A 10,721-nucleotide genomic window follows, 5' to 3' on the forward strand; every position below is an offset into this window, starting at 1 on the left:
ATCTCGAGCAGGGTAGTATTTTACATTACCATAACGTACATGCCCTGATAAACACGAGCAATGAAAAATAATCTGAAGAAAGTCATGATTGTATAAAAGAAGAATTATTATTTTGGTATTTGCATAATCATTTTTGTAACTTTCCGCAAGCCTAAAATATCGTGTTTATTCACATACACCTATAGATAAATACTAAGGTCGGGAGAGAAGGTGTTCAAAAGATTGCTTTACTTACGACTGTTATTATTTTTTCAACAATCAGTTTCATTCATTGCGGTACTGATATAGAATAAAGCAAAATTTTTAATTTCTTGTTGTCCTTTTAGAACCATTGTACTTATTATGCCTACATTTTACGTATACATGGTGTCCGATTTAAATCGACCCACACGAATATCTCCGAAACTGCTGACAATATTAAAAAATGTTTTAAAGTAAAGTTAAATGGAATCAGGGAGCACACTTTCTGATGTGTGTAACTTTTTTCTATGTGGACGCATAGAGGTCATATGAAGGGCAACTTTGTTTTTCTAAATGGAATCATATATTTTTTAATGCACTAATTCGCCATATGTAACTTAATACCTTATGTAGGGAATAACGAGTACCATCAAGTAGTGCATTAAAAAATAACGATTCTATTTAAAAAAACAATGTTGACCTTCATACGACCTCTACGCGTCCACATAGAAAAAAGCTACTCACATGAAAAAGTGTGTCTCCTGATACCTTTTAACTTTTGTTTGAAACATTTTTCACTATTGTCAATAGTTCCGGAGATATTCAAGTGGGTGGATTTAAATAGAACATCCTGTGTAACTCGACGAAGTAAAATTAATGTTTTCGATTAAATATTTATTTTTTGTAAGTATTTTACAAAAATATGTTCAAATAAAGATTTTCACGAATAAAAAAAACTGACGTTCCGTGACGATTTAAAAGCATTCGTTAAGGGGATGATCTAATGAGGTATGGAAGACAAGAAGGAACCCCCTACATTAGTCGATACGAATTATTTTAGAAAATCTTATTTTGCCTGAAAATTTGCAGTCTACTCTCGGAGCCCTCACACAGAAGACAACTCCCACCAATGCACCGCCAATTACGTAAGCAACATTGGAGAGGATCACCAAACCCACCCAGCAACGAAATCTACGTATATGGACAGTCGCGACAATACCGTTACAGAATATTGTTAAAAAATCCCCAGTGTCCAACTACGTCCGTCCCATCCGAGACCTTGACATCCTACGCGGTCAAGACCACTAACTTTGCGGGACCGCTTCGTGATGCCTTTTTCACCAGTGACCGCACACGACACTTACACGGGCAACGAATGATCACCCGTCGAACTATGGTCGACGGGTAAGATATTGTGTCTTCGTAAAACCATTAACTTGAAAGATACCCCCGTTTCGGTAGCCGAAACTTTAATTTGGACAATCAAGCCTCTTTAGGACTGTGCAATGTCAATTCGGAATAGGTACTTTTTTTTGGTATACTTAAAAAAAATATTGCATACCATAGCATTTGGAAAAAAGCTTGTAGAAATACATATCTTGTATAACATTGAAAATTAATTTTAATAATTATATACATGTAACTTGCAGAAATCAAAAAGTCAGCAATCTAGTCCCAAACCCCTTGGATACATTTGACGACTGAGACTCGCCATGCACTTGTGTTGCTTAAGTACAAGATAACAAGTCTAACTCGTCATTCGAGTTGGGATAATATTTAACATGTGCATTCTTGTTCATTTCAAAGTAGTTTGTATCAATTGTAAAAAAAAAAAGTTAAATTTGTTCCATATGCTAAATTTTTGTCAAATAAATCGGTACCCAAGGGCTATTGTTTATCAAATTTTTGTCTACCCAATACCTACAGTTTAATTTTTACCAATACAGTAAGTACCATCGAGTAGGAGTTGGCAAGGGCTAAATACCGTGTAACTTTAACAAAAGTATTATTAGCAGAATGTTTAAATATCAATACAGAAATGGCGTTTACAGTCTAAGAGTCAGCGCGCTTCTAGATATATTCAGAGTCCTTTACAGTGATACTGGTAGCCTTGGCTATTGGTACATCAGCCAAAATACTAGTACATCTGGTAGCCCTTGGCGCGCTTACACGAACAGGCGATCCTATTAAACGCTCAATTTCACGACGTTACAATATCTTGCCCGTCCACTATACACGGACCTGACCGGTCATTCTAAAACTCCTCCAATAAGCGTTGAACCGTGAATCGCACCGAATCACGCGCGCACAGCGGCGTCCTTGCCGTGGCTCCTTCGACCCCCGGTTGACGAGTGTCCGCAATGTGGAGAGGGGAATCCCGAATGGCAACAGGAGGTGGTGCAGAACCGTGCACTTCCTGAGCAAGCGAAACCACGGCGTAGAATCCTGCGGCCCGTGTAATTGGGGTCCTGGCGAAGAAGCTACTCCCTACGGGGCCCAAGAAATGGTGGGGGGCGCCCTATGTAAGCCCTCCGGCCGTCCAGGTCCAGGCCATCCAGCATCAGGACATCGTGCACAAGGATTCAGAGACACTGGTGGTGCCCACACGGCGATCGTTTCGAGAGTTCAACGAGTTTAGGGGCAAAAACGAGGGGTATAAGCTAAGACGTACCATCCGACATTAGGACATTGTGCAAGGATTCCAGAAAGGTGGTGGTGCCCACACGGTGATCGTCTCGAGAGTTCAACGAGTTTAGAAGCAAGGGGTACACGTACCTTGGAATATCATTTATCCCACGGGCGTAGATCACGATGAGGTTCATCTTGATATTCCTGACCCTCGTGCTCGGCCTCTGCGACGCTGGAAGACGACCCACCACGGCGGCGACGGTTGCTAACCATCAGGAGAGGCAGCTTCGACGACGTGGCCAACGACAAGGTTAGACTTTGAATTTTTTCCAACTGAACGACAATGATCTGGAATCAAAATTTGGCAGCTGAAATGGTCAGAAAGAAATTTCTTTTGTTTTTCAATAATGTCGCGTCAATCTTTTTTTAACGGCTCAATTTATTCGCTAACTGCATACGTCCACTGCAGTGGACACTGATTTTACCACTTTAGTGACAATATATGGAACATTTCTTGACGATCGACAGTACGAAAGTTCTTCAAATGACATCTGAACATTAGGAAAAAAGTGTACTGTGACTATAAAAAAAAATTTGCTTATAAAAAAATATGATTAAAAATGTTTTAAATAGTTTTAAAATGAGTATTTGTTCTTGATTTTATGAAAAAAGATTGTACAGGATACCAAAAAAATCTAGTGAGCGGGTTAATAGTCTTAGCGAGTTCGAAATAAGATAAAGTGTGTGAAATTTAGTGGTTCTCTGATTTCTTCGGAAAATTTGTGTAAATCATGGGGTATATAAAAAAGTCTACTGGTAAATTGGTAGAAAAATAGTAGTGATTTTCTAAGATGTGGTATGTATACTAAATACTTTTTAGTAACTTCTGCGACGAAAAAACTTTCAGTGACTTTTCCAAACGCACGTAGTACCTTTTTGAATTTGTTAATCGACAATTGTATCGTGCACAATCTCTTCCTAAACTCATGTTATTATACACGTTCAAATGCTGCCCTGATTTTAAATGAATAAACAGACGATTCTCAGTTTATATTCATTTTTGAACTGAAAATAAAGTTCAACGACTTCTATTTTTCTATTCGTTTTCATTAACTTTTTTGTTCTTGGTTTAAATATTTCTTAACTTACATTTCTCCAGAAATTAAACTAATTTATCGTAAATAGTTATACATGAATGATTCGACACTGTTTATATTGGTCCTCTCAGAAATAGAGTCAAAAATCAAATTTCTCCTATATGTTGGAAATAACTATTTTCACTGTCCAAAATTACCTTTTTTTTTTAAATAAAGTGAATCTCTTTAAATTGTTAATTTCACGTTTTGTGCATTCTGAATGCTTCAGATACCTTAAATAGTTCACGACTTCAGAATTAATTGAACATAATTCATCAAAAATTCAAACTCAAAGTTTCAATTTCAAATGGAACGACAATTCAGAAATACTTTTTCTATTAGAAACAAAAACTTCACGAAACAATTCGACAGATTCAAATAGAAAGACGTTGTTTCAAATGTCCATACCCAATTTCTCCACAACTGTTTCTGTCAATTTTCCTTGACAGAGCTACTTCAGATACCTTAAATATTTCACAACTTCCGAAATAATAGAACGTAATTTACAAAAATTCTAATAATATCAAATTGAACGAAAATTCAGAAATAATTTTTCTATTAGAAACAAAACCTCACGAAATAATTAAGCAGATTCAAATAGAAAGACGTTGTTTCAAATGTCCTCATCCAATTTCTCTACAACTGTTTCTGCGATTTTTCCTTGACAGAGAATGCGTGGGACCTGATAGAGCTGCAGAAACTGGACAACCCGGAGTTTTGGAACAAGAATCCGACTTCGCCTCCGAACATCACGGAATCGGGCGATTCGATAGTGTTTAGCGGAAGACAGAACTATCCGACCGTTCCGACCCCAGAAGTCTCAAATGAGCTACCAGGACCCATAGTAACCGTGGAACCGATTCCGCCACCAGGATGTTGGGCTCTACGTGGACAGTTCCCCAGTTCGAAGAGTTGTGCCAATTATTTGAATTGCTGGGACGGTGTTGTCATCGAGCAAACTTGTCCTGACGGTTTACTGTTCAACGCGGTCAGTCTGGTCTGCGACTACGATTACAACGTGAACTGCGGTGACCGGCCACTGCCAACGCCAAGTAAGCATCTGTGCCTTTTTGTTTGTCTAATGAAGCAATATAACCTTGAGACTGAATAATAGTTGTCGCCATTTAATATACACGGTGGTAATAAAAATGTGGGACATACAGGATGAGTCAATGAGAACTACTATCTAAACTTTTTAAAACTACTACCTACAGTACCGGACAAAAGAATTCGTACACCTTTTAAAACAGAACAACTTTTTTAACATTGATCCAAACGACTTGAGTATTTTTGTGAAGTTAGGGATATTAGTTTACTAAATGACGTGTAAAAAAAATTGAAAAAGTTGCAATTGGTCGGAATCGCGGAGGAAATAGCGAAGGTCGATTTTTACAACTTTTTCGTCTGAGGCTATAATGAAAATTTAATAAATATATATCGAAGATTTATGGTAGTTATATACATGTTGAAAATTTCATAAAAATCGGTTAACGTTGCTACGAGATACAAACGATTAAAAATGTTGAAAATCACAGTTTTTCCCGATTTTCGACCTATAACTGTAGTAAATCTAACAATTCTTACATCTTTTGATGCCTGTCGCTCGTTTCTGTATCAACCGATTTCAATGAAAGTTTCAGTACGTATATAACTAACATAAATCTTCGACATGTATTTATTAAATTTTCATTATAGCCTCAGATGAAAAAGTTGTAGAAAACGACCTTTACTATTTTCTTTGCGATTCTAAACAATTGCAACTTTTTCAATTTCTTTTATACATCATTTAGTAAACTAATGTCCGTAATTTCACAAAAGAACTCAAGTCATTTGGACCAATTTTAAAAAAGTTATTCCGTTTTAAAGGGTGTACGAATACTTTTGTCCGATACTGTAAATTATTGCCTATTAGTTGTATCAAAAAACATTTTAATGAATTATATAGCATTTTAAAGGACGTATCGGATGGATACAGTTTGATTTTTTTATATCTCTTTTTTAGATATTAAGGTGACCTTGAAATTTGTCAAGGTCAATGCATCTTTTTTTTTAATACCATTATTGTATAGGTCGTTAAATTCGTCTTTCGGCTGACAATAATGTGGTATTAAACAAAAGATGCATTGACCTTGAAAAAACTAAGGGTCACCTGGATATCTAAACAAAAGGTCAGATAAAAATTCAAATTGTGTCGATGCATTCCTGAATGTGCTACATAATTCATTAAACCTTTTTCTGGTACAATCAATAGGTAACAAGTTATTTCAGATAGCAATTCTGATTGACTCACCCTGTATATTTCACATATGTTGAACTAACAAGGGACGTCACTCAAGTGTAACACTCCGATTGTAATGCCGCTTGATACACAGACAGTATCCTGACAAATATGTTTTTGTAGCTGCTGATATTCACATCTAGGGAGTGAAAACAGCCCTCAAAGTCATGGGTGAAAAATACATTTTCCTTAATATCTCGTGAACTATTCGACTTCGAAAAGACATTTGTTAAGAAAAATTGTGTGTTTCTTAATAATAAAAATAACGACTTAAGTAGTTTTTCAAAATACCAATTTGTTTAAACAATAATTTTTTATTTTTTAGCATTTCGAAAAACTACTTAAGCAGTTATTTTTATTAGTACCAAACACAGAATTTCTGTTGACGAATACCTTTTCCAAGTCGAATATTTTGCGAGATATTAAGGAAAATGTACTTTTGATCCATGACTTCGAGGGCTGTTTTCACCCTCTAGATATAAATGGTGGCAGCTACAAAAAAATACGTGTAAAATATTTTTCAAAATATCTCTGTATCAAATGGCATAAAAATCGACATGTTACATTTGGGTATTGTCCCTTGTAAGAAAATCAATCTGTAATAGGACCAAGGTTTATCCCGGCAAATTTACAACGCTATCGCTTGTCCCGATGGTTTCTTTTAAATCAGTGATATCTTTTTGAAAAATCGAATGATTTGTTTTGTAAAATAGCTACATAAATGAAGTACTTTGCATACATACTATTGTAGTTTCGTCTGATTTCGAACGCTTGACGTATATTTTGAGCTGCTTATAAAAAAGCATACCGCGATTTGTGTGTATTTAATTCATTTTCTATTAAGTCTAAACTACGAGTAAATTCTATAATGCAAACAACCTTAAGGCTGAAAAATGGAAAATTTTGAAAATTTCATTTGAAGTTTAATTGTGTTAACCGTATTTATTTAAATAAATGAAATTAACCGTTCATTTTGAAATATTACTTATTTCAAGGAAACTTGTAAACAATATAATTTTTCATGTAAATAATGTAATTACCAAATTATAGCAACTCAATTGTTATTAACAGACTGCGGAAATTTCTGCGAATTGACTAATATACGTATGTATAATACCTAATTGAAAGTGGACAGAACATTAACTATTCTACTAGGGACTTCACTACGGTAATAATAATACATATAGTACTATTGAAAATTTTGAAGCATAAATTCTTTTGTTATTCACAACAATATACGTAAAATTTTCTCCTTTTTTGCATGTCTTTGATAAAACTCATATCAAATGCGGTCATTTTATTTTTTCAACTTCATTATATGTATATCGCACAATAGACGTTGAAGTAACATTAAAAAATATGTTTGAAATTTTTATTTCGGACTACTCTACATCGAAATATTGTGGGTACCGTTTGGACAGTGCAATTTTGAATTCAACACGATTGCCGCCACCTACAATTTACCAGGCTACACGAATATTGAAACAAAATTTTTTATTAATTACTTGAATGTATAATACATGAAAGGTCAGAAAGTCTTTTTTATCATATCTTCTTTGCATTCTTAAAATGAACCCTAAATATCTTGTTTAAGGGGGAAAGGAGCCTTAATTGTAAAATGTTTGATATAAATTGCTAATCGGTTTGATATAAATTGCTAAAAGGCAAACGGAAGTTATTCATGACTCAAGCAAATATATTTTTGTGCAGAACCACCGCTGCCAAACGGCTCGACATTATGCCCGGACCCGAACGGCCGTTACAGAAGTGCGACGAACTGCTCGGAATTCTACGTGTGCGTCTTCGGAAAGCCCATCAAGTTCAGCTGCCCTCGTGGACTGGTCTACAATGACGTAAGAATCTCATTCTGAAATCGTTCCGAGGAAGCATTCGTGGAATTTTAATTTGCGAAATCCACTGCCCCTGAGAATCTCTTCAAGACTCCCTCTCACGTCTCTACGGTCAAAGGCCGCGTCCACGACTTCCGTGTTGTTTCTTCAAGTCAAATTTGACATTAACGCTGCTTACATCTGCATCTAGTGAAACACGTCATTTTACGTGATGGTTGAAACATTTTGTAACGATCTACTTGAAAATTACATACAGGGTGGTCCACCTAATGCTGCCACCTAAATTACTTGTGAACTGCCCAGATAGCACATGACTCCCAATGACGACTTAAATACGGCTTATAGGTGCCTTACAAAGGAAGGCACGGAAGTGTCCCCCTCCGATTTTAATGAAACTTCGTATGTCTGTTAAGCACTCAAAAATAAGGGATACGCATTTTTTTTATCGACTGAGACGCGACTTTAAGGGGTGAAACCGTCCCTCGAAGTTTCGATCCGAAATTTTTTTGGTACAAACAAATTATATTTTGAACAATTTGTTAGCACCATATTACTCTACATAAAAAACCACAAACCTCGTCCATTAGAAGTTTTCATGTATCTCCTCTGGTTTTCGAGGTAGTACTTTCGGGTCGACTGTTCGAGGGGTGGTTTCACCCCTTAAAGTGGCGTCTCAGCTGATGAAAGAAATACGTATCCCTTATTTTTTACTGCTTAACAGATATACGAAGTTTCATCAAAATCGGAGGGGGACATTTCCGCGTCTTCCCTTGTTAGGCCTAAAATAGCTGTAAAGTGGGCGTCTTCAAGGCGTCATGTGCTATCTGGGTATTTGTTGTATGAAAAAATGTTTCGGACAAAAGTTGTGTGGTATCAAGAGTATAATAATTGTTTCATTGCTATTTTGATTTTTTATTGAGATATGAAGGCCATTTTAAGTTTTTTTATTGTAATGTAAACATATTTGATCGTGCCATTGGAAAGAATGCTGAATAGGGTGACTCTTAATAGTCTTTATAGTCCTTTAACGTTCGACGTACAAAAAAAAAACACATTTTCTTAGTCTTTAGTGATGATCAGGTCATAATTCAATTTTCAAAATTAAAAAATTTTTTCTAGATATTTTCTTTATTTTCTTCGAAACCGGTGGGGCGCACGGAAGGAAGTATATAATATAAAACATGCTCTTTATTTAAATCTACAATTTTTGCTTGGCATGTTTTTTGATATAAACAATAACTGAGAGGAAAATCGAATAAAATCGACTTTGTATGTAAGTAATTATTTGAATGTTTAATGGCCCGGGGCCACCCTTTCTTCTTATGCAATCGGGCGTAAACGTCACACAGATTATCTTCTTAATTGGAAGTATTCTGTAGGATACCGCGAAAAAAATATTTAAAAAATTCCTATCAAGAGTAAATAAGAGCCACCCTAGTATTGAAAGCTGCGTAAAAAACTATTGGAGCATATAGGGCTAAAACTTAATAATTACTAAAATATTCTTCAGTGAACTGTGAAAAACTTTCGTAACTGTAAAATGCGTATACTTCGGTCAAGATATCTGAATTTGACGCCACTTGTCTACTTTCTTTGGGACATGTAAAAAACGAAGTTAATCGTGTATTACCAATGAGACCCAATGATTGCCCATAAATGCCCCATTAGAACATGTAATTCTATAACTCAAAAAACACTTGGGCATGTGTCATTTGCATTTATTGAACGACTACGAACTTGTATTGATTCATGGACTGTAATGAGTAATGACCAACATTTTGAGCATTACTTACAGAAATACCTCAGTAATGGATACATGACGGTAATTCATTTGATTATAAACCTACTCATTTGTTTTCAACGCAAAAAAATTAAAAATGGCAAAAAATCTACATCCAGTGCGCAATACAATAAGTGCTTCTATTATTAAATAAAAACATTCAATGCAAAGACTCTTTTCTGCTCGATTATCGAATAAAAATTGAATCGCTGTTCCTTAGCAAAAACAGCTAAAACACGAAGACAGACGAATTTCTTACTTTAGAATTTTTTCATTGCTTATGCTGCACTTTGTTTAGCCTCGAGCTGGTGCAACACTCGCGTAAATGTTGAAATAATTTAGTATTATTTTATAATAGTAACATTTATAATAGTAAGGAAAATATGAAATGAGTAGAAATTGAAATATTTACCTGAATCCATAACTTATTCTTTTCCCTAGGTACTGAACGTCTGCGACTACCCGTACAACGTCGACTGCAAGGGTGCAGCAACGCCTAAGCCAACACCTCCTCCACAAACAGTATCCCCAATCACATTGCCAGCAACTCAAGCACCAACGTACGCGCCGCCGTCCCCATCCTATCCCTCGAATCCGCCATCTTACTCCATTCCTTGGTTAGGCAGCAAACTCAGTCCTGATCCCTGGCATCAAAGAACCGCGATCACGCAATCAGAAATTGAGAAACAAGAGGACGAACAGGTGGAACTTCAGCAACCCGAACAGCAATCTCAGTCGCAGTCAGAGACGCCCAAAAACCCTTGGAATCTGATACAGAATATTCCGGCGAGTCTGGTGTCCGTGCCCTGCGAAAATGGAGACGTCCACAGGTTGAACGACTCGTGCACGAACGTCGTGGTTTGCAGAAACGGTCGGCCGCAGTTGGTCCAGTGCACAACGGGACTAGCGTACGACAGATCGTCGGACTCTTGTACACTAATCTCCGTTGCCAAATGGTAGGTATTTCTGACCAGAGTTGGGCAGAATTTTATTAGAATAATACAGGGGCCTCGCGATTATTGACTCTTTGTTGATATGCGATTATTGTCCAGGCGTCATCCCCACCACTGGAGGGGCGGTGGGGGGGG

General features: G+C 36.5%; 1 protein-coding gene across 1 annotated transcript; it reads left to right on the plus strand.

Annotated features, from left to right (window-relative positions):
- The first annotated feature begins 2,772 nt into the window (after positions 1 to 2,772).
- LOC107187317 lies at positions 2,773 to 10,593 on the plus strand. The gene is made up of 4 exons (XM_015575390.1): positions 2,773 to 2,899; positions 4,394 to 4,777; positions 7,714 to 7,856; positions 10,075 to 10,593. Exons 1-4 carry the CDS (start codon positions 2,773 to 2,775, stop codon positions 10,591 to 10,593), a joined length of 1,173 nt encoding a protein of 390 aa, XP_015430876.1.
- Positions 10,594 to 10,721: the final 128 nt, after the last annotated feature.

This window comes from Dufourea novaeangliae, unplaced genomic scaffold (assembly GCF_001272555.1).
Source record: "Dufourea novaeangliae isolate 0120121106 unplaced genomic scaffold, ASM127255v1 scaffold110, whole genome shotgun sequence".
Taxonomy (NCBI): Eukaryota; Metazoa; Arthropoda; class Insecta; order Hymenoptera; family Halictidae; genus Dufourea; species Dufourea novaeangliae.

Excerpts from the sequence above, each read along its gene's own strand:
- LOC107187317 (XM_015575390.1), top strand. The coding sequence starts at position 2,773 with ATGAGGTTCATCTTGATATTCCTGACCCTCGTGCTCGGCCTCTGCGAC. Across the intron at positions 2,900-4,393 it reads ACGACGTGGCCAACGACAAG|AGAATGCGTGGGACCTGATA; the intron begins GTTAGACTTTGA and ends TTTCCTTGACAG. Across the intron at positions 4,778-7,713 it reads CCGGCCACTGCCAACGCCAA|AACCACCGCTGCCAAACGGC; the intron begins GTAAGCATCTGT and ends ATTTTTGTGCAG.